The sequence below is a fragment of the Dasypus novemcinctus genome, chromosome 2, assembly GCF_030445035.2.
Source record: "Dasypus novemcinctus isolate mDasNov1 chromosome 2, mDasNov1.1.hap2, whole genome shotgun sequence".
Classification (NCBI taxonomy): domain Eukaryota; kingdom Metazoa; phylum Chordata; class Mammalia; order Cingulata; family Dasypodidae; genus Dasypus; species Dasypus novemcinctus.
Window position 1 is genome coordinate 98,665,684 of NC_080674.1, and position 15,039 is coordinate 98,680,722.

Genomic DNA, 15,039 nt, shown 5'->3' on the forward strand with positions numbered 1-15,039 from the left:
CTCAGGCTTGTAGAGAAAAGCATGTTTTCACAACAGTTTGAGTGTTAAAGGAAAAGGCATCAAGTGCGGGTCACCTAGGAATAATCCCCTTGGCCCCAAAGTCCAGATAAATTCCAAACAGATGCAGGGGGTATGGGTCTAGACCTATCCTCAGTTTGCTCTAATCTCAATTGACTGAAGAATCCAGCTTTCCTGGCACCAGTCTTTGAATCAGGATCATTCTCTGAGGTCTGGGAAGTATGGAGAGTGGAATATATCCAGAAACCTGGCTCATGAACTCTCAATATGGGTTGTTACTATTGCCTCATACCTTTCTCCTGACCTAACAAATTCAAGTACAGGGAGCAGATGTGGCTCAAGTAGTTGAGCGCCTGCTTCCCACACAGGAATTTCCGGGTTCAGTTCCCGGTGCCTCCTAAACAAACAAAACAAGCAAAACAAACGAAGAAACCAACTCAGGGGAGCCAATGTGATCTAGTGTTTGAGTGCCAGCTTCTCACTTACCAGGTCCTGGGTTCAATCCCCAGCCCCCCATACCTTAAAAATTTTTTTAAAAAAATTCAAGTATAATAGTATTTGAGGGAAAAAATTTACACTGAACTTTTGAGCCATTATATTGTATTATATTGAGCTAAATATTTGAACAGATGCTTTGATATGCAATATACCCAGGCCAGGAAATTTTACTATTCTACTATCCCTTCTTTACAAGTTCTTCTGACTAAAAGAAAACAATCAAAGCTTCTCTCAGATGGGAAAAATGAGCAGTTAAATCTAAGAATTACAGATTTTCAGTGTTATGGGCAAAATACAGGACGCAACATTCCTTCAAACTATTTATTAGAGTAATTTTTCTAAAGTTATATTTTACTGGGAAATTTTGCCTTGGTTATTCTGGGTTTAAAATTGGCAGCAATGTTAAATGATGGATCTTTTATGTGCTGGCATGCAAGGCATTACATTTTAGAAGACAATTTTTAAAAAATTTAAATTAAAAAAACCTAATTTTGACTTTAACAGGATTTAGTTATCAGTACACCTCAGGAAAACAGTCTTTCTACCAATAAGCTTCCCTTTAGAGGTAAAACATTTATTTAAAGTTTCTTTGGATCTTGAGATATTTATTTTTTAAGCTTGCTAAAGCTAGGAATGGTTAATTTTACTAACAATTGATGTTAGCTTAACTAAAACAGGACTCTCAAAATTTTAAAAAAATTCCTTAAGACCTAACAAGCCAACAGTCTTGCAAAAGACAAATTGCTTTCACTCTGAATAAAGATGATGTTATGCATCCACAAATGTAATTTTACCTTGCCTGTTTTATAAAGAATTTGACATTTCCCCTGTGCTAATATCAATTAAAGCAGGGGTGAGCCTCCTTCCTTGGGAAAGAAGGAAATGAATATTTTTATTGCTAATTGTGAGTCTGGTTAAATCAGTCCAAGAATGGAATATGATATTAGGTCATGCTGAGGTTGCATAATGCCATAAGAGTTATGGTTTCTCAAAGGGGGTCTCTGGAGGATGACAGGGTCATTTTTAAATGTCATCTTTTTATTAATGAATTGGGAAACCATGTTTAAGAGTTGGCTAAAAAGAGACTGAAAATGACTTGAAAAATTCAAGAAAATATCTGTTCAAAAGAATACTAAGAATAATAACTAAAGAATAATAACTAAATGGAAGGTCATCTGGTAAAAAAGCATTACTTGTTATAAACAGAATAATCTCAGACTCATGGCAGTATGCTCTTCTACCAGTTCATTTAACACACGTAGTCAGTTTTTTAAAAAACAAATGTAAAATAAAGATAATACCTTCACTGGAATTTGGACCAGAGTTATTTAGCTTGGCAATTTCTTCTTCTCTTTTAAGGTCCTCCTCCTTATCCTCAACAGTCTCAATGTCATGCTTTTTAATTTGGTCCTTTTCCTTGTGTTTTTTAGATTTCTTCTTGGACTTTTTGTGAGATAGTGAATGGTTTTCTTCTATAGGCTTTGGACACTTCAGTAGAACTGAATCAGGGGCTAAGGTTTCCAGAGAAGTCCTAGAGGTATACTTGTCTTGCTGGTCCTCATAGATACTACCATTTTGACTAAAACTGTCAACAGGTAGGTCTTGAGTCCCCCGGCCTTCTGGAGTGCTAGGGGAATTGGAGTTAGAATTTACAGTCTGAGGAGGATTTGAGACAGGGAGGTGGGTTGACGGCAGCGGTGGAGGGGTGGGAATTGCAGCAGCTGCAGGGGGCAGTGGGAGACTTGCAGCAGACTTTTCACTGGTGGGATTCAAATGACCATTTAATGTTGGCGGTACTCTATTCGTAAGGTGAGATATTCGAGCTTTTTTATTCATTAAAGGATCAATGAAATCTGAATCCAAAAGCCGTTTCTGGAAGTAAAAAAAAGAAAAATATAAGTCAGTTTACACTAAAATTCAGTAATTACGAACATACATGGGTGACTGGTTAACATGTGAACAACTGAGGAACTCTGCCCACACTTAAATCTATTACCAGGTTTTGTGTTAACTTTCCTTCTAGTTTACATGAAAACAAAAACTGAAAAAACTTGAGATAAAATAAATGTTCATGTCTAATGTCAAAAAGCAAAACCTGGAAAATAAGTTTCTTGGTGTACTTACTCAAAGCTGTTTGATCCTACTGCCTCACCCTAAGTTCCTAGAAAGATCGTGCCAATTTATACCACTCAGGAGAGTATTAAATAGAGGCAGCCACCCATCTCTGCTGGCTATGGCTGACCTAGATATATTGAGAGGAGGAAGTAATTTGTACAATGTCACTCCAGGGGAACTAACAAGGGTAGGTAAAGGGCAATAAACCTACACTTATTGACTCTCTTCTAATGTGCTAAAATGCTCCAGTTATGAGTATTTGGGTTGCCATTTATTATTTCACTTGTCTTAAAATGGGAACAACCAGCACTTTCATAGTAATTTCTCCATGTATCTCTAACATAACTGAAATGTTATTTAATATTTTTTCCCCTTAAATATCACTTTACCAGAATGGAAGATGAGTCTCAATAACTTATCCATTAAAAATGATGTAGAATTAGTTACAAATTTAGAAAAAATCATGCTAATATTAGCCCTATAATACAGCAATAACAGTAATAGCATTTAAATTAAAAAGGCAATTCAGATACTTAAAAAGGCTAAAACAAAAATCCAATGAAATATTGTGACTTATCCTTCAGCTTGAAAGAAAATAACAGTTAACCCAGTAATTAATTCTGTTTTTGATTTAGCAGATCAGTGTGTAAGTAGCTTTATAATACTTGGCAGTAAAAGTAAGACTCCTACAGACAATGTACATTCAAGGATTTAATTGATTTTTTCCTTTTCCTCCCCTGTTGCTCACAGTAGGTTTCTAACATTTTCTAACGGTCACAAAGGCCGGGACGATAATCTCAGAATACAACAGCTGGTATGTGAATAAGCCTTTTCCCCACAGCATGCTCATGGTTCTCCACACTTCTGCCTGTTTCTCTCTAGTTCTTGGGAGGAGTGGGCAGGGAGAGAGGAGCACCTGTCAACAGTACTGAGGAAGTCTGTCCCATGGTCAGTACAAAAGATCCAGGAGACTGAGAGAGTATCAAGGCTGGCTTGAATGCCTGAGAACCAAGCAGGCTTGGATTCTAATACTGCCCAGGATTTCCAGACCTTTTCTCAGGATGGCTTGAATCTCTTGGAGGAATTCTAAACAGGAATGGAGTCTGATGGGGGGAGGTATTCTGATTGGGATCCAATTGAAACATGCTTTAGGAAAACATCTAAGAAAGTGGCATCATTTTTTGTCTATTTGCTCATTGCAAATATATTTTTCCCTAAGAATATTTTTCTGGAACATGTTTCAGATAAAATTACATATTTTCCATTTTCCAAATAAAGTGACAATTATGAGACTGGAAATCTTCTAGTTAGTGACCAAATGGAAAATTAGATAATCTTACAACAAAATATAAACCTTAAAAATTGAAAAGCAAGGCACACATTAAAATACTTTGAGAAGAAGTGCTGCATAGTGGAAAGAGTTCTGGCTAGAAGCCAAGAGACCTGGATTCTACACTGAACTCTGCCACTGACTAGCTATGTGACTAGGGACAAGCTATGAAACTTTACTGGTTCTCATTTTCTTCACTTATAAATCAGGGGGCATGAACCTAGAAGGCACCTAAGGTTCGGTCCACTTCAGGTCTAAGAGTCTATAATTTTTATGGCATACCTGAGAAGGAGAAGATGCAGTGTCTCTACTAGAACATAGGGGAGATTCTGAACGGCTGGTGCCAGCAGTATTCTGAGATGGATTTAGTTTTCTGTAAAGGACACACATATTCTAGGTTATGGAGAGAATTTTAAAGTGGTCATGAGAGAAGGCTTACCCTTGCTTCTCTTTCTCTTCTCAACACTAAAATTACGACTAAAACAACTTGCATCATTTTTAAAGGGAAAAAAAAAATCAACTTACCTAGAGAGCACTGATTCCAATGACCGTCTGTCTATATCACTATATCCAGGCCAGTCTCTTTGAAGCTCTTTAAAAACATAATCCTTTAAGGTATATGAGAGGTCCTTAGGATTCAGATTGGCTACCTGGTACATGGTATAAAACAGATCATTAGATCTTTTTACTGTTTTCTAAACTAAAACAGCAACCATTTGAATTTATGCTGAAGATAACTATACTAATTGGCCCTAAACGGACTGTTAATTTTGTACATGCCAGATTTCAGTAAATGCCATCCAATTATATTTTGGGAACTGAAGCTTTATTTATGTAGCTAAATATTTTTTTTTCTCTGAATGGCCAATGCATTTACGATATTTATAATCAAATAATAAGCTCAAATAGAAAAAAAAGTGGAGGAAAATGTTTTGTTTTGTTTTTTTTTCCTAGTCAAAAGACTCTAAAACAGTTATCAACATCATTATTTCTTTGCGGTCATTAACTCCATTACTTGGAAAAAAATCACAATAAAAATTCTTGATCACTTGTACTAAACAGAAACTAAACACTGCTGAAATGCCAGGTTATAAACTTTCTTTACAATTTTCAACAGAAATTATCCTCATAAACAGTATCAATTCTGATAATCTTGTGTGTCATTTTCTTGGGTAGCCAAACTTGCTCTCTGTACCAGCCAGTTCTCCTTAAGAATCACCTAATCAAAGACTCTGAAATCCCCCAAAACCAATAAAGGGAAACTAAAAGATCCCCCAAACTAATAATCTTGTTTGTCATTTTCTTGGGTAGCCAAACTTGCTCTCTGTACCGGCCAGTTCTCCTTAAGAACCACCTATTCAAAGACTTCGAAATCCCTAAAAACCATTAATTGAAAACCAAAAGATCCCCCAAACTAATGTAATTAGTCAGCAATGTTATTCCCAAATGTAACCTCTTAACTACAATTCCTAGATTGTCTTGGCTTAGATTCCATTAACTACACAAATGATGGGTTCAAGTTCCAAACCAAAGTAATTTCTAAGGCTTGAAGAAAGGTATTCCTGCCTGTCACCTCCTACTGGAATGGTCTTTAATGACTAGACTTCCGACTTTCAAAAAAACTATCAAATATATGATGATAGTTTATACTTTTCTTACAGCTCACTTGAATATTAATCTAGTATTATTAGTAACATTAATGTTATTAAGTAGAAAATGGAATGCTTATATTAATATTCAAATTTGTAATTTTTAAAATTCTTTTTATTTTTTAATTAATTTTTTAAATGTTACATTAAAAAAATATGAGGTCCCCATTACCCTTGGCACAACTCACATTAACACCCCCATAACAATTCCATCTCTAGGCTTCTATAATAGCACATTCTCCTGGTTTTCTACCCCCTCCCTCAGGATCTTTCTTTCTTAAATCTTCTTGCTGATGTCCCTCAATGTTGTGTGCTCAGGGCCAGTCTTTATTATCCTCATCTCCTCCTAAGATTATCTCATTCATTCAACTCTAAGGCTCTCAATAGCTAATCTATATGCTGCTAATTCCTAAATTAATAACTCTAGCCACAGCTGTCCCCTGAACATCAGGCCCTTATATGTAACTACCTACTGACCATGTATTTCCATGTGGATTTTTCTAATAGGCATCTTCCTAACAGAATGATTTTCTCCCATAAACCTGTTTCTTCTTTCTTCTCCATTTCGGTCAGTGGCTCAATGTCCAGTCAGGCCAAAACTCTAGACATAATCACAGATTTCATTCGTTTCTTCACCCCCTCCCCACACTCAGTCCATTAGCAAATCTCGTCACAAACTATACCCCTAATCTGATAAACCTTCTCTATTATTCCCACCTGGTCAAACTATCAACAGTTCTCACCTGGACTTCTGCAATAGATTCTTTTGTTTTGCTTTTCTACTCTTGCCTTCTAGAGCCATCCTTTCCACAGAAGTCTGAGTGATGAGTGATCTTATTAAAGGCAGAAATCAGATTACATCATACCCTTGCTTAAAAGTTGACAATGAAGGGCATATGGGAACTCTGTACTATTTGCATTATTTTCTGTGACTCTACAACTACTCTAACAATAATTTGGCTTCTGCCTCCCTCTCCCGTATTCACCTTACTTCAGCTACAGTGGCTTTCTCTCTACCTTTCCTTTGTCCTGGCCTCCACAAGTTCTGAGTCATCTTGTCTTTTCCTCATCATTTCAGTTAAAATGTAACCACCTGACAAAGGTGGTTCCCTGATCTTCCACTCAAAGTAGCTAACCCCCACCAAGCACCTTCCAAATTTCCACTCTAATCCAATACTCTGTTTTATTTTCTTCACAACAGTCATCTGTATGTTTCAGGTATGAAATACCTGAAATTATTTCGTAGAATAAACTCCATGAAGGAAGGGGATTACCTGTAGGGCTTGCTTTCATATTCCAGCATTTAGAAACAGTGTCTGGTACATTCTAGGTACTTAGTAGACAGTATCTGAATGAATAAATATTGAGCTCGAGCCAAATATCCACATGTTAAGCTTGAGAAGAACAGTATTCAGCTTTTTCTAGTTGTATGTATGTATGTATGTATGTATGTATTTATTCATTCATTCTGGAAAATAGTCATTTAAAGAACAAGGACAATTCTAGAAATATATGTGAAATTAATAATGGTATTAAGCCAAATTTTCTAGGAAATTTTATGCATGTTTTAATGTAGGTACAATCTTTCAGGTTTTACTGTGAGCCAGTAACTTATTTTATTTTAAAACCCTGTTAATTTGGTGAATTAAGAATGTTCATAGGATACTGAAAACTAATGTATAAATATATCAGAAAATAAATATATGGCACAGGGAAAGGAGGAGTGATCATTTTAGGTAGCTTGCTTGTCAATTGGTTTCTCTGGGACACAATCAATTTTTGGATGATTTGTGTACCTTGCTGCCTTCTTTTGGTCAGTTTTTTTTGAACACAAGTCATCTTATTTTCCTTGTTAGCTTCTTGTTAGGAACATTCAGGAAAAGGAACTTAAGGATAACTTGCTTAAGTCAAAGTTCTGAATGTGTCTCTTCCTCCCGAGGACTAAATAAGGTAATGTACGTAAAATGCCCAACACCATGCTTGGCACATAGTAAATGCTCAAAAAAGGGCAGATGTAATTAGCCCTTCTATCTATGACCTAGTGAAAACTAGGTTTTCAACTCTTATTACACACTAAAATCACCGGAGGAGTTTTATAAAATATTGATGCCCAGCCTTCAAATAATTGGATTTACTTGGTCTGGGGGGTGGAACTTGCTCAGGGGTTTGGAATACCTACAGTTTTAAATATGTATGCCTGTACACATGTATGTAATCACATAATACTGCTATATATCAGTGGTATTCTCTGTGTGAACTGCCTCTGCCATCATTCTGCCCTCTCTATCCTCTATCTGAGGAGGGAATTCACAATCTTTCTGGAGAATCTGTCACCAAATATTTTATGATTTGTAACATGACTCTTGCCCTTCCCCAAATTTACAACTAAATATACAGACACACACACTTGTTCTCATTCATTCTATCATCCTGTCCCTTGGGCTCTTAAAACAGCTATGTGACATGTAGATTTAAATTGTGTTTAGGGGGAAACCGACTTTGGCCCAGTGGTTAGGGCGTCGGTCTACCACATGGGAGGTCCGCGGTTCAAGCCCAGGCCTCCTTGACCCGTGTGGAGCTGGCCCATGCGCAGTGCTGATGCGCGCAAGGAGTGCCGTGCTACACAGGGGTGTCCCCCATGTAAGGGAGCCCCAAGCGCAAGGAGTGCACCCATAAGGAGAGCCGCCCAGCGTGAAGGAGGGAGCAGCCTGCCGAGGAATGGCGCCGCCCACACTTCCTGTGCCGCTGACGACAACAGAAGCGGACAAAGAAACAAGACGCAGCAAAAAGACACAGAAAACAGACAACCGGGGGAGGGGAGGGGAATTAAATAAATGAAAATAAATCTTAAAAAAATAAATAAATAAATTGTGTTTAGGAAAAGTGCTCAAACAATTTAATAATCTCCTTGAGATTGCCTGAGATACCATGGGGGAGGGCTAACCTATAACTGGACATTAAGGTTTTATTCTTTCACAACATTTAGACTTAAAAAAATTGGCATTCTTTGAATAACAGATGAATACATTTTTAAACTTAAATGATGAAATTTAGGAAAAACTTTGGAAATGTTATGGGTTTAGAAAAAAATAAAGAAAAGAAATGGAACACCCATTAATGGTGGATCTGAACGCTAATCAACTTATTACCTGAAGTCAGCATGAAATAGACAGGAAGCTACAGCTTGAAAAACCACTGAATTTTAAACCACTGAAATTAATGACCCTCTGTTATATTTAAACTTGATCACATCTGATTGCTTACCCATTCCTATCTTTTAAAGGAGACAATCGACTGATCTTGGCATACTCCGTGGCAGTAAAAAGTCAGAGCAATGGGGTCAACAAAAAGTATGTAGCACAAGACACATTTTAAACTATTTAGTAGGTAAAAGTATTCTAGCTATATCAACCAAAGACTGATTAAATATATTGCAAAACTGCACCTATAATAAAAACTAGTTGAGGTGATTCAAAACTAAAAAGAGACAACAAAAACTTCTTGCCTACTTGTATAGTATTTCAGGGCAAATTCTGTTTAACCTGAATGAAGATAATGACTAGAAACTTTCATCTAATTTTTTCATGAAAAACATTTAAAACAAGATTATTTAACTGAACATATAGGAGTTATATTTCATATGCCATCAATCAAAGTGATCTTAAAATTTCTCTATTTCAGTAATGAAGATAACAACAAAAGCAAAAGGCTTTCTTAAATGAATTTCTAAACCTAAAGGTAAGCAGGAAGGACCTCTCTCTGGTTGTCTTCACCTGTTGCAGAATTGCTCCGAGGGAGTTCTTGTCTTTTTGATTGACACCATCTTTCTGCAATCGAGCAAGCAGCTCAGGTTTCTTGTAGGCCTTCAGTGCCAGTAAGTGAATCACTCTGTCCCTATATGGCCGCTGAGAAACACTGCTGCTGCTGTGTGTCTTTCGAATCGTATTTGCAGGGTTCATGGGAGTTGACCTTTTCCTCTCAGGCACTGCATCTGAAACAGCTTGAGGTGCTTTCCGAATCTGCACTCTTTTCCCTAAAGTCCAGTGGAAATGACATTGTTATACATTTGTGGGTTACAATATAATGAGCACCTCAGGTTCTAGAACTCTGATTTAAGTTCCTATTCATTTGTGAAAGGAATAAAGGCTACTTTATTTCAATTTTTATTTTTAAAGAGCTATGCAAGTAGAAAGCCTTCTTTTAACTAAAGTTCTACTTTCAAGTGACACATACTACGAAGGCAAATGAATAAATGACCTAAAATATGTATTAGGACTTTCACTGATAGAGCAATTTGATGGAATAAATATACATTATAAGCACACTTTGACCAAATAGTTCCATATGGATAATAGTGAAACCAACTGCAGCAACAGAGTGGAAATTTTAAGATCACAGGTTATTTGATGCTAAGTGGAAATAAAATAATTTTATGTTTACCTGTGCTATTTACAAAACTTGAATCTACACATTACAACGCCATTCCTGAAAAGGAGATATGAATACAGTGGACATGGTGAAATGTGAGAAATACCTGTCACATTTCTCTAAGAACATACTCCTTGAATGAGCTGGACCATTATTTGAATAATCTCACTGACTCAGAAGCAACAAGGGAGGGAGTCAGGCATACCTGTACCAACATTCACTAGGGCATCCACTAATGATATTCCTTTAACAGGCCATAACAAATTTTAAGAGTAAAAAAATAAACAACAAAACCACATACAACACCAAAAAAATCCATTTTAGGGGCCAAACATCTGCCATGCCCAGACTTCGCAGGTGAGTTAGAGAAATAGAAAATGGTAAAATGGAGGCCTTTCCTCATTCCCACAGAGGCTGTCGCGGTTCCATTCACATTTTGACTTAACACTAAACTTGGAAAGTGGTTACTTCTAAAAAATGTAGTGGGCTGAAGTGACCTGAATACTACATGTATATGCAATGCTATCAGGGCATGACTGGTCACTGATGACAACTAGTGACCATTTCTTCTGAAGGAACAAAAATTAGAATGAAACTGTTTAAGACTCTCATTCTGTGATTCATGAGGTGGGATCTAATAGCTCATTTACTACACTCTAAATCCCCAACTCTATACCCTCTGGATTAAAACGGGAAAACAATGAGTAATGACATCTAATGCAGGGCACCTACATTAGGAACAAGAGTAGCAACTTCACACGGTGGCTAAGTATAAGCAGTTTCTCGGTGCTGTGGTCAGGAGTTAAAATAGCTCAATTAAGCAGGAGAGTGGCAAATAGTAATTCTGTCCCTGTTGGCTTCTGAGGCCTGCTTCCCTCTGACCAGAAGGGCTATTTGTTTTAACACAACTCTACTGAGAGTAAGGGACGGAGGATGAATGCCTTCCGAAAATCTCTACCAGCTTTTTAATTTCATTACCATCTGCACACAATGAACAGCAAATATCAGATCAAAATACTGTACAACAAAGGAACTCAACATTAAGGGGAACTGCCAAATGAAAAGAAAAAATACTAAAGTATAATTAGACTTTAAGATAGATTTAGATCTGGTTTCTGTATTTTTCTTAATTTACAGATAGCTAGATTTATGTCAGACAGGAAGGGAACTACTATTTATTATATGTATCTTCTATATGGGTAGCATTGTGCTATGTGTTATTTACCTATTTGTCTATCCACCTATTTATTTTTTGCTATGAGTTTTATATACAATATCTCATTAAGTCTCACAACAACCTGGAGGAAGGTACTGTCCCCACTTTATATATCAGAAAACTGAGGCTTTCAATGGGATACATGGTAATGGTAAAGTGCTCACTTAGCCTCTGTAAGGTTCTGTGATCAAAAAGTAAATGTTCCTACTTATACTTCTTTGCATGTAGGAAAGGTTTTAGGAAAAAATGTCTAATGTCTGTTGTTACTTCATTTTAGGCTGTACACTCAAGGAGGGCAGGGATGTGGCTGCTTTGCTTACCATGTGACCTTGAATCAGTATTTGATAGCTAAGTGAATGACATCAAGAGAGCAAGTAATTACAGGAGCAGGAATCAACCCAGTCCATCCATATTTTCCTATTGTGTCAGGCTGCCAAATTCTGAAGACAAATTGAAATTTCTAATGTGACAAGTGCAAACCTTCTAATCCACTATTTCTCAATCACAACAGTGTAAAAAAAGGTAATATCCCTTGAACTTTTATTAGGAATTCATGAAAGAAAAATAAGGTTAGGATCACAAAAATTTAGGAAATGGTATAAATTCCACACTCCCCTGCTCTTTGCCAAGTCCTGCAAAAAAGAAACATTTAACTCTGTCTTCCCCAAATCAAGCTAACTGTTAAGCCTTTTTTGCTTTATATCTCTTTTTCTCTTTTAGGGGAGAGGGATGGGCAGAGAATGCATTAAGTTAAGCTCAAACACACCAAGACTGCTCATGTGGGATGAATGCAAGTCAACAGGGCAGGCAAATAAAAAATAAAAAGGGAAAGTGACAGTACTGTCACTCTGTTCCAGGCTACTCTAACTCCTCTATAACTCTGATCCTTGGCCTCAGGAGGGTTGCAAGATCTGTTGGGTTTACCTCCACTCCCGAAGTAGGCATGGGGCAAAAAATAAGGGGAACTAACTTTGCCCTTTAGAAGGGTATAAGTATGATGTTTGGCATGAGATTAGGTCTGTTATGGATAGGACGGGGTTGGAATTTTACCAGGGGCCTAATGCTAGGCCCATGAATCTCCCTACCCCCAACACACTCACTTCACCTTCACCTCATTTTTCCTTTAAACAGCCAGGCACATGATAATCCATTTCTTTCAAATGCTGAAAGAGCAACCTGGTCATACTGAACCACTGACTTATACTCCAAAATCACTTGCTCGCCCCCTCCCATCCCTTTTGTGCCTATTCAGAATGGAAAAAGTCCTCGGGTTTAAGAACAGACAGTATATAGATGAGGAAAACATCAGCAATAGAAGTACTTACAGAACTGGGATGCTGAAGAAAAAAGTAAAGCAGGAAATGTCTAGTTCAAAGTGGGCAGAAGAATTTTATTTTTATTTTTTATTTTTGCTTCAGAAAAGTCCTTTTAATAAAGCCCATGGGAGAACCTAATTTTCCTCCCAGTCCCAAATGCTAATCAATTCCCTGGACTCTTTATATAAACAGCAGCAGTGAGTCCGACAGGGTTGGGTAATCTGGGATTACATCTGAATTGTTGTTTCATAACAAGGAGTCCACTTCTAGATTCTGCATTTGAGATGGTTAAAGTATTTAGTCCTCAGTTTAATGGATCTGAAAGGGAGGTGTTAGAACAATACTACAACAGAAAAGATAGCAGTGACTGCAGCCATCTTCTGCAGTTGTTTTTCTGTTTTGTGGAACCTGACCAGAAGCCTTGGCAACACTGACCTAAGATTTTAAAAACATTGGCAGTGACAATGATGTGGTTCTGTCATGGTTAAATACATAATCTATTGCAATGGAATCCACCTTCAACATCTGTCATTTGTGATCATTTTTCAAAAGGTTTTCTATCAAAATATATACACACAAAAGTAAAAAAAAAAAAAAAAGTTAGAACTATGAAGGACCTTAGATATTTTCTAGTTCAAAAAACTCTCATTTTATATTTGATAAAATTGAGATCCACAGATATTAAATGACTTGTCTGAAGTCACTCAAGCATGAGGAGGATAGGGGGCAGAGTTTGGGGAACAAGGAAAGAAAATCCAAGAAATTAGATTGGTTGGGCTCTTTTATATACCTAAATAAATATTTGCACAAATAAAAATTTGTAATACAACGAAACTTCAGAATTTACCTAAGAGTCAGTGAGGAGACTTAAGACATTGATAAACTAGAAGCAGTGGTGATTAGTGATACTTTTTTCTTTAAATAAATGTAATAAATAGAAGTGGCAATATTACTGAAGAAATAATAGTAATAATGATGTTTTCTAGGTTAAAACCTCTCCTGCTCCTCTCCAGGCAAAATAGCTTTTGGGTTTTTCAGCTCACAGGAGGGTTGCAGAGCTCATATTGCTGGGTGATCCCTAGGAGCTGACCCCTAGGAGTACAATCTACATCCCCTTAAGCTGGGGTTGGCCCTGGTTCAGCAATTAGGGGCCTGGGCTGGCATCATGCCACTTTTCCCCCACCATGGGACCAGCATGGTTCCCATTTGTCCTCCACCCAGGCTGACTTTGTTGAAAGAAGTCTTGTTCTGTAGGTACCTCTAAGTAGGCATAGGTCAGCTTTTAGTTTTGTTTTATACAATATATTCACCTATGAATCAGAGGCACTTCCTATTGTCCTAAGAAAAGAACACAATTTGCTAATGAGGTCACATCCAAATTATGTTATTTGCTGATACAAACAACATGATGTACAAAACAGAGATGATAACTGTAACCTACCTCACAGGTTAGTTGTGAGATTTAGATGAGTTACTGCATGTAAAGTGCTTAACGGTGCCTTATACATAGTTAAGTACTCAAAAAATCCTAGGTAATATTTCTATTGAATGGTGATTGACCAGAATTTTAAAGAAATGAATGAATCAGATAGTTCTGAGATACTAGAAAAAGCAAGAAGATAAAAGTCTGAACTGCTTAGAAGGAAACAAATGTCAAAAGAACTGGCAATGGATTAGGTTCAAAGAAAAAGATCAAAATATGGTATAACAAAGAAGAATAAAAAATCAAAAACAAAACAACAGGAAAGCAAATCAGGATAGTAAAGCTTCTTGCTCCATTGTATTTAGAACTGGTCAGACTTTTATTAAGAGGAACATGTCCAGTTTTGAACTGAGGTGAAGAATTGGAGACAGTCCAGAGGACAGCAATAAAAATAATTAAAGGGTTCGGATACAGACCATACTGAGAAAAGTTTAAAGGACTGGGAATATTTGGCCTAAAGAATAAGAGGCTGAGGAGGTTAATGACAAGATTTAAGACCGGAGAAGAACAGTGTGCTGGGGTGGTAAGTGGCCAGGATGCTGAGGACAAAGTAAGGAGGAAAGGGCTAAATAGATCATTTGGGCTGGAAGAAATCACTTCTTACAGGGTCCAGAGTAGAGAATCTATGTGTGGAGAAATGGTGGCCAGCTCTTCTTAGAATGATGTAGATGGAATTTGGTTCAGAATTAGACTAGATGATCTCAAATTTTCTGTGGCCTAAGAGTCTTCATCTCCAAAGTATCTTATAAATTATTTGTATCATTAAAGGCTGTATGGTCTGTGGGATTTCTGGGTGTTGAAAAGACTGTTGAGTAAGCTACAACTGAACTGTACATGACCCTCCAAAACAAACAGAAACACATGAACATAGGGGACAACCAAAGATCATTCAATGGAAAATGCAGTAATCATCATTAATTTTCAAGCTTTGGAATAAATCAAGGTGTTTTCAGCTAGCTGTAATGGAAGGGGAAAAAAATAATTTT

General features: G+C 37.0%; 1 protein-coding gene across 1 annotated transcript in view; it reads right to left on the reverse strand.

Annotated features, from left to right (window-relative positions):
- Window positions 1-15,039, reverse strand: part of ELL2 (elongation factor for RNA polymerase II 2) — an 84,666-nt gene that overhangs the window by 11,782 nt on the left and 57,845 nt on the right. Inside the window, exons 5-8 of the mRNA XM_058276432.2 lie at window positions 9,384-9,643; window positions 4,487-4,611; window positions 4,244-4,334; window positions 1,818-2,388 (exon numbers count right to left, since the gene is read on the reverse strand). Coding sequence (XP_058132415.1) covers window positions 1,818-2,388; window positions 4,244-4,334; window positions 4,487-4,611; window positions 9,384-9,643 — 1,047 coding nt within the window. The remainder of the gene's footprint in view (window positions 1-1,817; window positions 2,389-4,243; window positions 4,335-4,486; window positions 4,612-9,383; window positions 9,644-15,039) is intronic.